The following is a 19,742-nucleotide window of genomic DNA, read 5'->3' as shown; positions in this document are numbered from 1 at the left end:
CCAACAGTGACTGAGAGTCGAGGGATCCTGGAGAGCATACAGAGGTTTTCTTTGCTGCCCACTTACCTGCCGGTGACCTACCGCATCCACAATGCGGATGTTTCCTTCTTCCTTAAGGAAGCCAACCAGGATATTATGAGGAACTCCAGCTTGCAGTCCCGGGTGGAATCCTTTCTGATCTACAAATCCAAGAGTCCACCTGTGTTAAACGCCAGCTATGGACCTTTTTCTATTGAACAACCAGTGCCCCAGGACTTAATGCTGTCTTCAAATCCCTTTGGATCTACTAACAAGTTCTCCTTTAACTGGAAGCTCCAGGCCTACATCATGAGCACCAAGATCTACCTGAGCAAGCCCAGGGTGCAGGTGCTGTTCTACATCGTGGGCAGGGACTGGGACGAGTACAGCCCCGCGGAGCGGCTGCCCTGCCTGCGCGTGTTCGCCTTCCGCGAGACGCGCGAGGTGCGCGGCAGCTGCCGCCTGCGGGGCGACCTGGGGCTCTGCGTGGCACAGCTGGAGCTGCTGCCCGCCTGGTTCAACCCCCCCACCGTGGTGGCTGGCCGGAAGAAACAGCTGGAGAGGTCTGAAGGGAGCCCCGTGGAGCTCTACTACTCCATCCAAGCAGGAGATGAGAGAGGGGAGTGCGCCAAGGAGGATGTCAGGAAAAGCAACGGGATCCGGTCAGGGCGCAATGACATCGATGAGTCGGGACCTCCCCTGCAGAGGATTGGAAGTGTTTTCCTTTACCAAACACACGCTGCCCCTTCTTTGACTGAAATGAGATTGGATAATAATATTGTGATCCAGTATGCACCAAAGACTGTCAAGCAAGGAGACATTCTGACTTTCCTTGTATCTGTTGCTAAAAACTTGACAGAAGATCAGTTCACGCTGAGGTAAGGCTGCTTTGTGTTTCTTTGGTACCTTACTTTTTGTTTCTCTGCTCTTGGAAGTCACTTTCTCTGTGTAAATGGCCTAACAGTCCATCAATTGCTGCTCTCCATTTCTCATGTTGCTCAGTCTCATACTGTATGAATTGTCTGAGATGTGATCTCATGGAGTGAGAGAGGCCTTTTCCTGAAGTTGTCCTTTGAGGAATACTTACAAAAATTGAAATGGTAGAGCTGGGACATATCTATGTACTAAGAGGAGATAACATCTAAATTCTTGAGAGCTGGAGTTTGAGTTCTCCTAATCTCTCTCACTGGACTCATGTTGAGATTAATGAAGCTTAAATCCACAGAGTTATTTACAGGAAATGAGCAAGAATTGGGCATTTAGGTAGGATTCACGTTTCAGCATCTCTCCCCAGCTTGTCATGAGCTCAGTTCTGTATTGCAGGATGTCTGAGGTTCCTCAGTATTACTGATCTACCAAAACAATTTCTGAAAGTGAGGAACTGCCCAGGGGGTGGTGGTTGGATGTGACATCAAGTGGCACATTGGTTCACCTCATTCTGTCCGAGCACTGAGCTGTTCCAGGACAGCTCCCTGTAACACCAGTATAATCCAGGCCAGACCAGTAAGGACTGGGCTGGGGCACAGAGCAGGTGTGTGTGCCTGCAGGAGGGACTGTCCAGCTGGCTTTTCTTTCCAAGCTTGCCCCTGTGTTCAGCACTGCAAGTGAGGGTTGTGTGGCTGGTGTGTGGGAAATCCATGTCTGCAGAGATTATTCCATTTTTGATCCCTTACCAATGACTGGTGCCAGCTCTTCCTGAGCTGAAGGTAAATTCCACATGCTGACTTCTGGGGGTGAGACTGATTTGTCTCGGGTGGTTGTCCTAGAAATGGTGGGTGTTGCCAAAGCTCCCAGAACATTCCTCTAAAACAGCATCATAGGAGGAGCAGTGAGCTCCCCACTTGGACAAATGCATTCACAAACAGCTGTGCTGAGCACCAGAGATGCTTTGGAGCTGTTCCCTAAGAAATCCTGAGAGGAAACTCCTTTCTCAGGTGGTTACACATCTCCCATTCCAGGGCTGAAAATGGGGCCGGGTTGGAAATGGAGCATTCATAGACTCCCATGTCTGCCTTGGCCTGGAGCAAGGAGTAACTCAGATTTGGCACCACTGGCCTCAGTACTAAGAGCTCAACCCAGCAATTTTTTCCCCTCCCCTTCCCCCAGGGAGATTCTTGGGGGATTTCTGGGGGAAATGGTTTGCCCTAAAATCAGGACGTTTTCCCTCTGCAGGTGTGTGATGTATAAACTGAATAACCACAGCACTTGGTTGCTGACTCAAGGGCAATTATTTCTTTTTCATCTGGTGGAGGACAAGCACATCTCCTCACCATATCAGTTTCTCATCTTCTGAGTCAATCTAAGATTTAAATTGTGTCCTGAGTGCTGATTTCAAACCTGGCAATCCAAGATCCTCAGAGCAAGTGTTCAGGGATGGCTTTGTCTTTATTCTCTGTACTAATGACTTAATCACATCAGTAGACATGGCAACTTCTGCTACATTTAAAAACAGGTTTAAATATAAACACTAAAAGCAATTAATTAAGGTAAAAAGTGTTTGTTTTCACTGTAAATGTAGAGTCTTAGAAATCTCACTTCAAAGCATCTGTATTTCCATGAGCTGTAATCCATTAAAAGTGGAGCTGGTTACAACCATTATAATTGTTACATATGGGTTTATAAAATTTTCAAAAACCTTGCTTTGTTTAAATTAGGATGAAAATGCAGCACCTGAACTTTTTAAGGAATGCTTCTAAAATGAATTTTCTGGAACAAAAAGGAAAATATGTGTTTGAATTGTAGCTTTTTATTCTGAGATCTAAGGTAGCATAAAACAAAAAATAAGCTAAAAATAGGGAGCGAATATCAGTTCAAAATGAAAAGTGTGGCATTCTTGTCTTAAAAACAGCACTTTGGTGTTACCTTTTGAAAACAGACTGTTGTAACAACTTGCTGTTGCTTTCCTGAGTTTTGATTTCTCTTGACCTGTTTTTCTGAGAGCACCTGGCTTTCAGACTGGGCTCTGCTGCAGTGGCAGAGCAGGTATAATGTGGTTTAGCACATTTATAATGTGCTTTGAGGGAGCCATTCCTCTCTTGGATCTGGTTACAGCATCTCTACGGGGTTTTTGGTTGGGTTTATTTGGTCAGAATTGTGATTTCTGTGTTCATCCCTCCATGGCATGTTCTCCATCTGTCTGGTCTCATTCTGATCTTCTCTCTGATAGAGGAAAAGGTCTCTTTCCCCCCTCCCCCAGTGTAACTATTTATGAGGAAAATTGTATTAATTTTTATTTGAAACCACTCCATTATTTTTCAAAGTTCTGCCTTGAGTGGCAGCAAGACTTGGAACTATGTTCATGAAGTGAGGCCAAGGGCTGCTGGCAAAATGCTTTTACCATTGCTTTTGCTCCAGTGGACTGGAAACTATGGCTTGAACAGATGGAAAATATAGGATATGCAGGTCAAAAATGAAGAAACAGGCATGCAAAACAGCCAAAAGTAAAAAATTACTCATCACCGCTATTTTCTGGTTCAGAATTATTGTGCCTAGAGTAAACCCTATCCCCTTTCTAACAGGAAATTGTCTTCAAGGGGAGCCTTCTAGAAACTTCTGAATACTAAAGATTACTGGTGAAAGGTACCCTTGGTTTTTATCTTGGGGTGTTCTGCACAAAGGAAGATTTAGGGGCGTGAACATGGAACTGATGGACTGTTTTTAATTTTGGGAAAGAGTTGGACCATAAGAGCCAAGGCCTAGGTTTTGTTTTTAATGAGCTCAGGAAATTAAAAATATTTGTCTTGATTCTGTATGAGTGTGAGAGATGGAGGAAAGGAAGGAGATAAAATATGGATGATGGGTAAATACGGAATATTGCTCTGGCTTGAAAGCCTCAGCTGGGCCTAGGGAAAGGGAGGGATTTCTCAGCTTCAATCAACACGTGCTTCCCCTTTTCCACCTTCTTTTCCCGTGCTGCTGGCCAGGGAAGGCTGAAGCTCTTCTTCCTTCCCATCATGGGTGCTGAAAGGTTCCTGATGTTCATGGAAAATATTCCAGTCTGTCTTGTTGTGCTGTTTGCCTGCAGTTTCATGGTGCAAGTATTGGAAACTGAAGTGAGATCTTTATTTGTAGTGTTTTTGCTGAGAAAGGAAAACATGAAGTATAATTTCATGTCCGTCCTTCCAATGCTTGCAGCAATTAAAGCCTCAAAGCTCTGGTGTAACACGACTCCAATTCCTGTGTGCAAGCCCCAGTTCCTGCTGGGATTGACTCTGTGCTGTTACAGACGTGGCAATCAATAGGTGCAGGGATGCCAGGGTTTCCCACCGTCAGGAGCAGGACTTTGAATCCACACTGTCAATACTTTGCTTATTAGCTTTTTCTTGTTTTGCTGGGCCTAATAAACATAACCTTCTGTTTTGTTTTAAAGTCAACAGGATTGATACTTTCTGCTTGCAACCTTTTAAATTTGTTTTCCTATTTCTGGAGATGAATCAGCAAAGAAATTAGAGCTGGAATTGCCTTAAGCTACTGAGGGTTAGGCCTGCATGCATTCATGAGTGGAAAAAAACAGCAGCTTTTTTTCTTTTTACAGTTATTCAATTTCTAATTACACCTCATGACTCCTGTGTGAGGGAATGATTGAAGGTTGAAATAGAAACTTGTAAACCCCCAATATTGGAGAAAAGTAAGGGTTTTTTTATAAACTATCAATGCTATTTCTGCATTTGTAAACCCAAACTGGGGGTTGGACGTCTGTAGGTACCAGTTTTATAAACTATTGGGAAGCTTTGTGGCTTCCCTCTGGTATTTTTAATGATGATAATTGTGGGAATACAGAGACTGGTGTGGAATTGTGGTGATGAGTAAGCAGTGCTTATTGATAATTGGGAAGATTTCCCCCAAAAGGCCCAAAGAGTTTGTTACATGAGCTTCTTATTCTCTGTTTTATCTAACAATCAATCGACAATAATCCAGCAAACATGAAAAGGGCTGCATAAGTACACAAGGGGAGCAGAGTCCAGATCATTAGCACTCAATTTACACAGCAAGAAAATTTCAACAAGACTGGCATTTTATCAAACTGCTTGTGTGTTCTTCTAGTGCTGGGCTAAATCAAATCTTATATTTCGTGCTGAGCTGAATCACATTTAAATAGCACAAACAAGTGGTGATCAAGAAGGTTACCAGCCACATAAAACTGAGATGGGCTTTTCTCCAGGCCTTAGATTATGTGGCTATTTCGTGGTAGCCCTGAACTTGAACCTCCTCTGCCAGATTGAAAAGAATCCTATTGTATATTTTTTACTCCTCCTTCCATAGCTCTGGTTCTGTCAGTTAAAACATCCTCTTCCACATTCTGGTTTAAACAGCTTCTAAAACCTTCTCGTAACTGAATTTTTTCCCTCACTTCTAACTATGAGAGAAAAGGAATTAAAAAAGCCCAACAAAACCAAAATTATCTCTTCTTTTGAAATACAGCCTCTGCATTTCAGCTTTTTCACTGCTCAGTCCTGATGTAAAATAAGATTGAGTTAGACACTGTGACCTAAGAAGATGAGAGTCCTGTGTCTTTATTGTTTTGTGGTAATAACTGGTAATTTCTTTCTTGAAATGCAAAATTTCTAAGTTTTGTTCTTTCCCAACACAAGCTGGTCCAGAGGTGTTCTGCAGCAGGGCTGGGTGGAATCACCCCTCTGCTGCTGCCTGGGGAGAGGCTTCTCCAGCAGCCTCCTGGGGTTTTCTGCTGTGTTCAGCACACTGTGCAAGGAGGAATTAACTTTCATAGCCTGTTTATGAGCTAGTCAAGCAAATATAATTTTTTTCCATCTTCTGGATGGCAGAATAGCTTCCTGCACTGCTAAGTGACTGCTAATGGCCCAAAATTGTCAGTGGCACTGTAGAGACAAGTGCTTAAGAACTACTGACTTCTAGGGCACGCTATTGCCTCCTGTTGGACTTGCAGATTATATTAAGAAGAAAATAGTTCCTTCTGTTGAAATTATTCCAGTTAACATCCTCTGCCTTGAGAATCAACTCACATTGCCTGAGCAGGTGTCAGAAAACTGAGAGACAGATCCAGCAAACCATCACCCGCACAGTGGCCTTTGCAGCCGTCTGTTATTTCAGGATTATTGCACTCAGGCCCGTTATCCTCCTCTCAGACCCGTCCAGAGCCCGAGCCCAGCCCGGTTCAGGCGTGGCTGGAGCAGCAGTGCCTCAGAGCTGTGCGAGCAGCGTGTGGTGCTCTGCTGGCAGACCCTGGCTAAGTGCTGCCCCGGGTCACTGCCCTGCAGCCTCACTGTCCCTGGCAGACTGGACAGGTTTATTTTGCTTCTGCTGGAAGGACTCTGCCTCTTCTCCTGATCACTTGAGACTACAAATGTCAGGGAGCTCTTGCTGCTGAAGCTGCACTGCTTGGGATTGTACTACTGCCTTGCTGGTCTAGCACTCCAGAATTATTGTGCTGCTGCTCTCTGGAGACACTGTGAGATTTGGCTAGGGAAAGCCAGCTTTCCAATAGAACTCGTTAATTCAGGGAGCTGAAGAACATTAGCAGAAATCAATTGAGCATGGTTATAGCCGGGAAATACAGGTTTGGGTTTAGAAAAGGGGAGGTTTGGGGTACTACAGATCCCCCAGTTTACGGAATAGATGTCAGAAGTGATGTTTTCTGCCCGCAGAACTGCTCAGTTCTCAGTGCAGAACACATTAGCAGCTCCTTGGTATCAGAAATGAACGGATATGGAGGGGCTGTCAGGGCTGTGCTGGTAAAGGCAAGACAGATGGAGAGGCTGATTGGCACTGGCAGGGTGTGAGCTGCCTGCTGCAGGTGCTGCTCCTGCCATCCATCACACTTTGGGAGATGTCACCCCTTGGCATGGGCTCAGGTCCCCCTGCTCAAGGGCAGGGCCTGGAGGGGTGTGAGCACAGGGAAGGGACACTGCGGGCTCTGCTGGGCACACACGTGTGACCTGTGCAGGGATTTCTTTGTTCACCAGCACCGGGCATTACACACCCAGCGTGTGATGAGCGTGTCCATTCCAGCTCCTTGCACTTCCCTAGTTACTGCTGACAAGTTTAGGAGCTCTCTTTTATCTGTATTTTGATGTCTGCATATGTAAAACATTCTTGTAAAACTTTGGGTCAAAGAACTCATCCTCTAATATTCTAGTAAAACATGAAATCTCAATCAGGTAGGGATTTTTCATATTTCCAAAGTACTTCTAAAAATAAAGGCTAAGTACATTGAGGAATAAGACATTTCATGGGAGGGAAAGTAATTTTTGATTTGAAATTATTGGAAAAGTTTGACTTTTCAAGTGTTGCTTTCACATTTTTTAAGGGTAACATTTATCCAGGATGAGCACACTCGTATGAAATGCATCAGGCAATCTCAAAGTGCATTTTTGATCACAAATAAATTGGAACATTAGTTTCCTACTTCTAATGGCAAATCTGAGCCCCTTCAGATTTTAAGGTTATTACTTAAAGAGGTCTGACAGATCCTTGTAACATCTTGTAAAGCCGTGGTAATGAATTGTCTTGTCACTTTACCACATGTCAGGCTGCACAGCATCAGTCACTTCCCAGCAGTTTCCTCTCTGCTGGTCCCTGCTGGAGCCTGAGCAGGGTTTCACACACAGCAGAGTCCCACAGCCTGCTGTGAGCCCTGGCTCCTGGGGAGCTGTGTCTGTGCCCTGGCTCTGCACCCCCCTGTCCTGGCGTGTCCCACTGCTCTGCAGTGTGTTTGCTCTATCTCTTTCCAGGCTGCTGCATCCACACCCCCTTCCCATGGCATGGCATTGCCCTGGGAATGGAGTGAAGGGAGCTGCTGGTACAGAATCAGTGTTTGTGCTGGTTGATCTCTTCAACCCCATCACAAAGAATACCAATAGTAATAGCCCGGGGTGGGTGGTTCATTGCACAGAATAATTGATGTGTATTCTAGTAGATAGAATCTGATCTAAATCTGTAACAACTTTAAATGGTGACACCAAGCCCTGGCTGTCAGTGCAGGAGTTCTGCCTTTGGGGTATTAGAGCTGCACAGCCTGAGGTGCTGGGCATTGCTGGCCAAACTGGTGAGGCCCTTGGACACTTGGTGCAGACTGGAGATATCTTTAGGAGCTCCACCTCGAAGCCCAGGATTAGTGATGCATTTCTGGGTGATGTATTCACTAGCACTGACGGCAGGGTAGAGCTGGTGCTCAGCTTGGTGCAGGTGGCACATTTGGAGCCTGGGTCGAACCTGAGCACTGTTTTGTTTGGGTGCTCTTTGAGTAAAGATGTTGACATTCTCCGGTTCTCCAGGAGGAAAGGGGCAATCCTCCCGTGCTCTAGGGAGGACAGCACCGTGGGTTTGGTGCCAGGCAGGCTGTGCTGGGCACAACCTCAGCCTGTGAGTGCCTGTGTTTGGCTGAAATCAGAGAGCTCACAAAATCTGCCGTGGCCACTTCAGAGGCTCTCTGGCCTCTCTAGCAATTGGCTGAAGTAAGCAGGACAGACATTTGCTCTGAAGTAATGCAAGGACCCTTCATTTTCCTACTTACTTTTAATTGTAGTCTACCTGTTCCTTCCTCAGCTGTGCCTGCTGAACTCTGGTGCACTGTGCTTTGTAAAGGCTTATCAACAAAAAGATATCTCTTCATAAATCCTGAGATCTAATGCCTGAAAGCTCTGAAGGGTTTGGGTTTAAGGATTGTCATCTGTTTGAGGAATTGCCTATTGCAAGTGTTCATTACTCAAGCTAACAGATACTGAAAATGGCTTTAAATCACCTGCTGGGTTTTCCTTGCTTGTTTGCTTCATATATTATTTTATTTCAGGGATAGGTTTTCCTGCATATAGGTCCTGAATTTTAGACTTCATCTATGAAGGCTTTTTTCACTCTGCAGCTAGAAATGCTAATTGACTTTGATTGATCAAATAAAAATAAATTAATTGTGTGTTGAGAGACCCTTTCTGAGCCATATCTGTGCTCCAGATTTAGCAGAGACAGTCATTCCTTTGCCAACCTGTCGATTGGAGCAATCTGTAACCAGTGAAAGAAAAATGTCAGCCATCACCAGCTGAAGCCATTGTTGGTGGACAAATTTGAACCCAGGAGGGAAAAGGCAATTTTGGGTGTTGCCACTGATGTTTAGAGAGGTGTCAAATAAACAGGGAGGGCCTGAAGGGGCTGGGCTGCAGCACCAGTGCGAGTTCTGGCACTGCTTTTGATTAATTTTCAAAATGCTCAAAAAGTTTTCAAAAAACAACTTCTGTGACCATACAGATGTTCAGCCCTCACTGAAACTTGATAAAGAAACCAGGGTCTGTGACTTGACACCTCTGCAGTGACTGGGGCCTTACTTTGGTTGGCAAGTTCCAGGAATTTACTGCAAGTTTCCCAACATCTCTTAATAATGAAAGAATGGTGGGAATTTCCTTTATTGTGTTACTCTAGCTTCTTGACCTGTTTGTTAGAGGGAATATATTATTAGCTAAAAATACCCAACGTGAGGTACCTGCAGAGAAAAGCTCTATGCATGGCTTTGAGGTCTTGTAATAATTAGGTGGATAAACAATTTGGAATGCCTGAAAAATCTCATTATTTAGCTAGAGATGTTTAGGCTTTCTAACCACCCAGAGCTGGTGATACTTTTAAGCTGTGACGGAAGACAGGAAATGCTTGGCTGTGCACTTTCTGGAAAATAGACTTCAAATCTCAGTTTGGGAAGGTTTTAAAATAGTAAGCTGCTCACCACGGGCTTGCAGATGGCTGAACTAGGACCTAACTGAATAAATAAGGTGGCTGCAGGGAAAGAACTGAAAGAGGAAAAGGAGGAGGGAAGAAAGAAGGGCATTCCCCAAGATAAATTAACATCTGTGAAATAAGACACTTCCAAATGTATGCTAATGGCCTAAATGTTTCCATATTCAATTAAGTAATAAGTCCCGAGTTGGCAATATCCTCCCAAAACATTCATTTACCAGGAGAAGGCTCCGCTGGGACAGCAGAGGCACCATAATGAACTGATGTGGGCAGTAAGACATGATAATGCCTACTTCAGAGGGAATTACTGCTTTCATAATGCAATTTACAACAAGAATTTACTTGTTGGAAGAGTTTTTTCTCTCTTCACTATGACAGTGTAATTATGACTCCAGTGGCTCAGAATAATTTGAGAGGAGTGAGTTACCAAAGCTTTTGTACTGAGTGTTCTCAGGCACTTTGAACACAGGACCAAGGACAGTTCTCTGTAAATAACAATCCCAGGGAAGTTCTCAGAGGCCAGCAGCCTGCTTGCAGCTGTCTCGTCCTCCTTCACTGGGCCCCACCTACAGTGGCCTTCATGTGGTTTTCTTTCTTGCTGTGGATCTATTTATCAGTTGAATTTAAAATACCAGCCCAGTTCAACCCTCACAGGCTCTGGTGCAGTACTTAGAGATGTTGGTTTACAGGTGTTGATGCACCTGTAGGGAGCAGCCAGTGTCCCCTGCAAGGCTGGCCTGAGTGGGTGGCACTGTCTGTGGCTGGAGGCTGCTTGGCACTGTGAACAGCCTGAATATTCCATAGCCACTTCTTCAGAACAATGGCTCAGCCCCTCTGGAGTTTCTTTCAGAACTGCATGTAGATGTAGTGCAGGGTGCTTCCAGTGCCTGCTCAAAGCCACAAGCAATTTATTAAGTTATTGTCTAGCTGACAGTCTTTCACTTCAGCCTCTGAACTTGGACGAGTGCATTTGAGCATGGAAATAATCCTTGCTGTTCTGTGCCCCCTCTGGTTGTGTTTTGGTTTTTGTCTGTGTTTTCTGACCAGCCAGGTACTACTGGAATAACTGCTCTGAATAGACTCAATGTTTGTTTGTTTTCCTTCCTCCATTGTCTTAGGAAAAGCTTTTAAGGATGGCACTTGGCAGAGATTGCTCTGGCCTTGTCAGACAGAAACCGACTGGCTGTAATGTGTTTTTTTCATTTCTCTGAGAGGCACTGAGAGATTGACTGTACATTTGTTACTTAAGACAGTATTGGCAAAATCTTTTTCAATTATGGCAGACTTCTCATCTTCACAGTGTGGCAGATGTGGCTTTTTCTAGAAGCTGAGCTGGATGTGCTAGAGCCTGGAAAAATGGCTCAGCTGAAACAGAGCTCTCTGCTCTGGTGTGTTGTTTATTCCAGCCTGAACGAACATCTCCAGGGGGATGCGAGTCCTTGTGCATCACTGCCTCAGTCTGGGGGTGGCTGCCATCTCCCTGAGCAGGGACAGGGCTCAGGAAGCCACTCACATCACAGCTCCTCACTGATGGGAGCTTGTTTCCATGGCTGGCTGCAGCACCACGCCAGTCAGGGACCAGTAGCTCTGAAACCCTGCCAGGGACACCTCGTGATGCCTCTGGGTGTCACTTGGGAAAAAACCCAAACCAAACAAACTGCATGTATGAAGTGTAGAATTCATTCCTAGAGGTGCTGACAAGAAATCTCAGTAGTCAGAGATGTTCTTTGGAGGACTGTATGAACATGCTGCTAAATGTGCCAGGAAGCTTTGGAAAAACTAGAAACTGTTAATAATGTGGTTACCTGATGATTTGCATTCCTTAAATCTGAGTAAATTCTAAGGCAGAAAAAGTAGATAAAAAGGACTTTTGCACTTACAAAATCAATCTTTAGGTTTCATGGTGTTTTACAACAAAACCTGACTGCATTTTATAGTCAGATGAGCTAAAGCAAGAGGTGAGGCTGAATTGCCCGGTGTCCAGGAGGGTTGATCATTTCCCTTCAGTGCTACCAGGAAGCCTCACAGCCCTGCTTGCTGTATCAAACACACTGCCAGGTTGTGGAGATAGGTCAGGAATACAAGGGAACAGCAAGGAACTCTTTCTCCTTTTGTGATTTAATAGACTCTTCTGCTCTGTTTGCCCTCCGAGGGAGCCAACAGATTTAATACCCAATTTCTCTCATCTGCTATCAGAATGCAAATGTGATGGCAGATGAATATACTTTCAAGAATACTTAACCTAATGGGCATGTAAAGCCTGGTAATTAGCAGTTGTTTGTCTCCTCGTGTATAATGGTTTCAGTAATAGGCAGTGCCACACACTGAGATCTTGGTGTGGGCCAGGGCTGGATTCCAGTGCAGCTTCTCCTGCTCTTCCAGTGGAAACAAACAAAAATTGCAATGTCCTCATTGCATTGGTTCCATTTGCAGTACCCTGTGAGTACCAACTGGAATACCAGGTTAATAATCCAAATGTAGCAATTAATCCACCTTTGAGCCAACACATGTAGCAACAGTGACAGACTTCTTGTATGTGGCACACAGGCAGGAATGTTGACAGAGCAGCCAGGGCTTTGTGGCTGATAGAGAAAGGATCCTACCTGCAGCCTCTGACCTTCCCAAGCCCCCTCTTGTATGGAAAAGAAGCAAACAAGAAACACAGCTCAAGGTTCATTACTCTCAAATTTGACAATGATAAAAGATAAACGATAATGGACACACAGCAGACAAAGTGGAAGTTGAGCTGTCTTGCTCCCTAACTGCAGTGCGTTAAAGCCATTGGGAACAATAAACTACAGTGGCCTGAGCTGGGCTGGGAATCAACACAGCAGTTTGTGTGGTATTTCATAATTCATGTTGCCATTAAGAGTGCCACTATTGTGCCAACACTTCTTGAGATTTTGTTTCCCTTCCGTGGGCTGAAATATTTCAGCAGAGCTGCGATGTGGACTGAAGGCTGCTGTTATCAATCGGGTGTGCTCTCCCAAAGTGGGTGTGAGCAATGAACTGCTGTCCCTGGGGTGAGGTCCGAGAGCAGGGCTGGAGAGGGGCTCAGAGAGGATGCGCCAGGGCAGCTCTGGCCTCACAGGGGCTGGCCCAGGGAAGCTCACAGGGGCTGTGCCAGGGCAGCTCTGGGCTCACAGGGGCTGTGCCAGGGCAGCTCACAGGGGCTGTGCCAGGGCAGCTCTGGGCTCACAGGGGCTGTGCCAGGGCAGCTCCTGCCAGGGGCTGCAGGGCAGTGGCGGCTCCCAGGTGGCCGCGGTGTCCCAGGTGTCCCCAGCTCCTGCCGGGCACGTTCCTGGGCACACACCGTGTCTAAAAGGAGCTGCAAAGTCTAACTGAGCCCGTAAATGTAACTCCCCCATCCCTCTTAAAAGTTAGGTGCAGTAATCATGGATTTTTCAACTGAGCAATGTAAAGTTGAAAACGAGCTGCAAAATGTGTTTAAAAAGCTCTATTTTCTAAGTGATTAGCTCTCACTGAATCTGTGTGGCAGCATGTGATCAGTAACAAGCCCAGCTCTATTAGAATACTCTTATTTATGACTGACCAATATAGACTCAGCTGTCATCACTTCACTCTTACAATCTGTTTTCTAAATAAAATCACAACTTAACCATATGCTTGACAGAATTATGTAGCAGCTTTAGTGTGTTTATTTTTCGCTCTGCTGTATACATCAGTCCACGCTCGGTTTGAAAGTCTGTTCTTTATTGCTGTTGTAAACTCAGCTGGGCCATTCATGCCCCGTGGGTATTCAGAGAACAAGCATTCAGTCAGATTTGTCCAATGATGCTGCCGAGGAGGCAGCATTCAGAATCCTTGAGAGGTGCATTGCCCTTCCTTCACAACAATTATTGTTTAAAGGGTTGAGATTTAGAGAAAATTGTTTGATGTACCTGTCTCTTTTTTCCCTCTCTTATGGGCAATCGATATTTCTTACAGGATGAATCAGGAGAAAGTTGTTCAGATGCTGGGCTTCTCTTTGGTTTGGCCAGCATAAAAACAGGCTGGGTCCCTGTGCCACAATCGTTTAATCTGTGGAGAATGTTATCAGCTGATTGGGGGAATTAAAACCTGGCCAGCTGCCCTACAGAGCTCAGCAAGTGACCAGTAAATCTTTGGGGCTCCTAGGGAAAGGTGGGCTTGAAGTCAAAAACCAGACATCAGCAGAGAGAGAAGACAAATATGTATATTTCAATCCCAATAAATTGGACTTTGGTACATGTCAGAATTGCTCTGTATTCCTTCGGAGCTGAAAACTGCAGCTATTAAGCCAAAAGAAGTGATTGCCTGAAATCCTAATATAGACTGGGGAGAGGGAAATGGTGCTGCAGCCAGGTAGAAAATGACACCTCGTGGTGTGCCAGTCACCCACGCACACCTTGCAAACGGAGCCATTAGGGGAGAGCAGCTGAACGCAGCCGGGTCTGATGGGGCTGGCATGAGTGCGCTCGCTTTGGATTGGGGCTTGGCTTTTTTTTTCTTTCCAGTTCATAGCTGATGCTTTCAGTGTATTCCAGCACCTCCTGACTTTGCAGCCAGGCCCAGTGTTTATGGTTCTCTCGGTGTGGAGGAGCTGCTGGAATTGGGTTATGGAGAAGGTGAATCTCGGGTGGGGACTGCAGAGCTGGGAGTGGGATTCACAGGGGGACTTTGTGCTGCTGAATGTTTTCAGTGAAAGGGCCACGAGCTGATTGCTCTGCTTGGCAGGGCCAGCGTTTGTAGGCAGTGAGGAACTGGATACACAGGCTTTTCTTAGTACGCAATACATCTTTTTAAAATGAGAAATATTTTCAAATATTTCAACACCATTTAGAAAAATGTATGAATGTGTACCCTGCTGTTTGACAGACACAACTTGGAAAATGTTATTGACTATAGCACTCTTCTTCAGAATTGGAGTCTGCAATATAAACCTTAACAACAAATCAGGCTAAGTGGAGCCTGAGTTCATCAAATACATCACAGCAGCACAAATAAACACCATACCACAAATCCTTGGAATCCCCAAAACCTTCTACTTATGCGTCAGAATTAAATTAGTCACATATCTGTTGTGTTATGATATTAAGACATGGTGGCTTTGAAGCACAACTCAAGTCTAGAGGAGTTCTGCTTAGTGATAGAGAATTTAAAAATAGCTTTATAAAGGGAAAGATTAATTTGGTCAAGTGACAATAATTTCAAAATAACAAAATGCTTATCCATAATAGATAGTGCCATCTCCTCTGTTCCTTTGTGTACGCTGAGTACGCCCTGCTTTTTATCTTACGTAAATGATGAACTACCTTGCACTGTCAGAAGTTGCACTTATCTTTACTTAGTGCTAATTAGTAACTACATGGCAGAGTCCTATTTTTAATGATCAGGAAACAATGCCGGTGGGGTTGGAAACAGTGTTAGAACAGGTCCTTTTCTCTGCCGTGCCAGCTGCAGACAGCCCAGGGAATCCTTCCCCGTGGCTCGGGAGACAGATCTGCCTGGGAGGAGCAGCAGGGACAGGGACAGGGACAGACCTGTGCAGGCAGCTGAGCTCAGCTAAAGCAAATCACAGCGCAGCTTTTGTTTCGCTGAGAGGATTGTGGGGAGCTGTAGGCCCTTAAGGAAGCTAACAAATGTGGTACCTCTCAGGGATTAAAAGTACAGGGTGCTTCCTGTTTCCATGGGAAATTTAAAAGATCAACCATAAACCTTTGGTTTTTGAGAAGATTTGTTAAATTGTTCAGAAGTTTTATGAAAACAAAGTATGTTCTGGATGTAATATGGCTTATTTTGAGATTTATTATGGATGCTGAAAGTGTTCCCAACCTTGAATAAATCATATCACATATTTTTTAACTACCTGTCTAGGAATCCTGAACTGAGAAATAGACATAATAAATAATTTATTGTGCAGACCAGGAGCAAATATATATATTACACTCTTTGATTTCCAAACACATCTTGCTGAGCAAAGCCACGTGGTTTAAAACAGCTTTGCAATATTCCTCAGTGTCTTCTGAGCTATCCTTGAGTGAAATCCAGGGGCAGTTCCCAGCAACAGCAGTGGCAGCTTTGCAATCCAGCACTCTCCAGTTCTGTTGTGCCCGTCCTGGAGCTGATTTTGGGAGGTGCTGCTTTCACATCAGCTCACAGATGATTGAAGAGGCTCACATTCGTGTCAATGGCAACAGCCAAAATTTCTGATAGGAATTCTAAGTAGGCCAGAAAGAAATTAATGGACTGAAGTTCCTTGATTATAAATAAATGTCTTTATTGGGTGAATGCTGAGAGGAAAAGACAGGAAGGAGACAAATGATGATCAAGGGCTGGAGGTAGAATGGGGAGCTCTTCAGGGACAGAAATGAGCATGAGACATGCAAATTTCTGGGCAGAGAAGGACATGCAAAGTGAGAGTTTTCTATGTTTAAGGAAATGGGATTTGGATAGTCCCTGAAAAACTACAAAGGAATGCGTTACAGAACTTGAGGGTTGGTATAAAACGGAATAAAACTCATGGGAGCAGGGCTTCCATCTAATCCATGGCCTCTGTGTGCCAGGACAGGAGACCGGCGGGTGGCCAGGCTCTGTTTCTGGGCATGGCCTCGGCCAGACCTTGTTGGCATTGCTTTTCCAGGATGGTACAGATCATTTCTTCTCTCTGTATATACTTCTTTTCAAGAAGCAGCACAGAAGTGCCCTTTTCCTCAGAGCCTTGCTGGCACCCTGCTTTTTTGATGTCCCTGTCACTTTCTTGGCATTGCGCGGGATATGATCCCAGTTCTCTCTTTCTCTCCCAAAAGTGAGTGATGGTATTGTTACAGGAACGTGGCAGATTGAGGATAGCAGAGCTCATTTTCTTCTCCTTCTGTTCCAGTTGAGGGGGAGCTCTCTGCCGTGATGCCATCAAAAAGCCCAACAGTGTCAGGAGAGCAGGGTGAGGGTGCAGCAATTCCAGCAGCTCTCAAATACCCTCCCCGGGCTGATGAGCTCTCCCTGTAACTGTTGGCTTGGTGAAACCTCATCTGTGACTTTTGGAAGTACAGGAGCTGGTGGGACTTGCAGTGTCTTTGCTTTCAAAGTGACTTCACAGAACATGAAACTTGTGAGAAGAACGTTTAAAGTCTCTTGCTGGAATTAATTCTGATCTGACTTATACCCAATTTCATTCAAATCAGACAGTGCAGATGAGAGCTGGCAATTTGCATAGACACAGTAATTTGGAGAGGGCGTGCAGAAGAGCTTTTTAAAATCCACATGGAGTTCATGTCCTCAGTCTCTGAGCATGGGTAAAATTGAGGAAATTCTGAATTCTAAGTCATTTTTTTTTCCCTCTGACTCTCTTGTTTGCTCAAGTCCAATTATTCAGAACCAAAATATCCTATTATATCATGGACTAAACAGGCACACTCTGCAGCTGTGTTGGGAAATGAATGAACATTTGAAAATGTGACTCTCATATTGCTGTATTATCATTAGTTTGAGTATGTGCTGCAAATAACATTTTGAAGACCAGGTTTCCTTTTGACTTTGAAGGAGACATATGAAATTATTGAAATAATGAGCTAAAGTCTTATTTTAAATTGCATTCTGTTACTTTAAATGATATTTTGCTATAAATTCCAGTTTTGTCTGATACTGCATTTAGCCATCTTTGATTTCCAGCAGGTAATAGTCTTTTTCTCACCACCACTATCAGTAGCAGCTTCAGTTTTAATTAATTCCCTGTTCTGAGCACATCCCAAGGCAGTGCCATGGCACTGATCAGTCAGTGCATAACCAAATATGATAATGCCTCTGATAAGGAGCAGCACACCCCGTGACCCACTTTCCACATGTCAGTCTAACTCTGCTTCAAGGACAAACCTGGGAAGGTCTGACACCAGGTAACTCACTCCAGCTGCCCCCGCCAGAGCTGCTGCCTAGCTGCTGATCCAGGCAGGGTTTCCTGGCAGCCCTGCCTGGTGCTGGATTCTCCAGGGCTGTCCATGGCTTCTCCTCCCTTCAGAGTGGATTTCCCGGGCAGGTGGGATGGGAGTTAATCAGTGCAGCCCTGTGCTGCTGCAGAACATACACATGAGCAGTGATGGCTCTGTCAGACTCAGCTTCCTAGAGGGAAGGTCTTCAAATTAGCCTTCAGGAGGGCCTGTCAGATTTATTTTTTTCTACTTTTCTTTTTCAATGTATCATTTGAGTAAATCTCCTCTAGCAGTCACTCCCAGACTACCAGGAGGGTATTTCTGGAAGAGGAACAATTTCTTTATTTAGCAGAAAACCTTGGGGCTGATTTATTGCCCTTTGTACCTCCAGCCCTGGTGCTGCTGCAGATCACCCTTGGTGGCTCTGCCCCGTGCAGGGGATGGTGCTGGTGTGGCTCGGGTGTGCCAGTGTGCCCATGGTGCTCCCAAAACACACCATGAGGAGGCAGGAAAAGCCACCCCAAAGGGAGCTGCTCCCACACTCCCCATCCCCTGGACTGAACAGAGTAGGGTGGGACTTCAGTGACTGCTGGATTTAAACTGGTTTTCCCCAAATTAGCCCTGTTAAAACAAGTAGCTCTCAAAGATGATTTCAATATTAGCAAATAGGGATTCCTAAAACACATTAGGGGGTTTTTGTCACTGAGATATGGCTGAATTACAGGCTTTGCCATGGATTTGATGCAATCCTAATGGACTGTAATCCTTGTAATACGACAGGTTGGTGACAGAGATTACTAAAATATTTATCCCTGGCATCTTTCCTTTTTAATAAATTTGTTTTCTCTCTCTTAAGTGAAAGCACTACATTGACAGCAAATTAGAGATATTTCATCAGTCTCTTATCAGCAGCCAGCACTAAAGCCAACAGGAAAGGTTGGGGGTTTTGAATAACATTTATTACACAGTGTTTTCTGTATTTCCTGACAAAGTTCCAAGAGAACCTTTGTAGCCACACAGAGCAGACTGCCACTTGCTTTTTCCAACTTAGAGCAGCTTGTGCTTAAACATCTTTGTTCCCCCAGCCCCACAGTGCCCACATTTCACCTTCTGCAGCTCTGCACTGTCACCTCGGGGTCCCCAGCCTCGGGGCTCTGTCTCCCCAGCCCAGCACTCTGATGAGGAATAGATTTAAATCCAGATTTAAACACTGCACTGGGTTGTGGGTCCCTCCCCCAGCCCCTTCCAGGGCGGGTTGATTTTGTGGCTGGTTTTGCTCTTTGCTGGGAGCACGTGTGTCATGTCACCAGCAGTTTGCTGGCGGTGGGGCTGTGATGACAGGGGCTGTTGTTTAATTAGTGTCTCTCTAAAGTGCCTCGAGCTGGGGCTGCTGTTCAAAGGCCTCTCAGAGCCACCTTTGGTGTGGGCTTGGAACCGGGCTTCAGAGGGAGCTGCTGGAAAGAATCGGCGCGCAAAACACTCCAAAGTGCTAATTTCACTGTGAGCTGAATTCTTCATTGCCCTGTTTGTTGATTCATCCTTTGCCTCTCTGCAATTTGGGAATAAAACAGTGATTTTCAGAGCCATAGCACTGTGTGCACGTTTTGTGCAGGAGAAATTCCAGCTGCAGCTGGGAGAATGTTCTTTGTGAAGCAGATGTCTGCTTTTCCCCTGTCTTAAACTCGTTAAAAACCCCAAACCCACTCCAGCAGTCCAAGAGGTGAGAGTGCTGTTGGTAGCCACATCAGCACAGTGTTAGCTTCGGTCTGTCCTTTTAGAAAGCTCCACTCGTTTTGTAGGGTTCTCAAATATCTTGAGTTTTAAGGCAGATCTCAAAATGCCAGGTTAGTTCTGGCAGCCTGAGCAGCTGTGGTGTGGCACTGGGGCACAGAGGTGGCTGCTGAGAGCAGAGCACACTGCGTGGCCAGAGCTGGGGCTCTGAAGACAAATCCCCAGCAGAGCATGGCTCAGAAAGGAGGGTTCAGCTGTTCGAGGCCTCTGCTGCTACTGGCCTCTCATTCGGGAAAGTGGGGGTTTGATGGCTGGTACCTGAAACTGGCTCACGTTCCTTGGAGTTTGAAACAACGAGGGGAGAGGCAGTGGTGGAGAAATTTATAATTTAAG

General features: G+C 45.2%; 1 protein-coding gene across 1 annotated transcript in view; it reads left to right on the top strand.

The window, feature by feature from the left end:
- Positions 1 to 19,742, top strand: part of LOC121364941 (transmembrane protein 132D-like) — a 186,620-nt gene that overhangs the window by 42,705 nt on the left and 124,173 nt on the right. The window contains exon 2 of the mRNA XM_041488710.1: positions 8 to 896. Within this exon, the coding sequence (XP_041344644.1) occupies positions 8 to 896 (889 nt within the window). The remainder of the gene's footprint in view (positions 1 to 7; positions 897 to 19,742) is intronic.

This window comes from Pyrgilauda ruficollis, unplaced genomic scaffold (genome assembly GCF_017590135.1).
Source record: "Pyrgilauda ruficollis isolate IOZ18807 unplaced genomic scaffold, ASM1759013v1 scaffold9, whole genome shotgun sequence".
Classification (NCBI taxonomy): Eukaryota; Metazoa; Chordata; class Aves; order Passeriformes; family Passeridae; genus Pyrgilauda; species Pyrgilauda ruficollis.
This window is presented reverse-complemented; position numbering and strand designations above follow the sequence as displayed.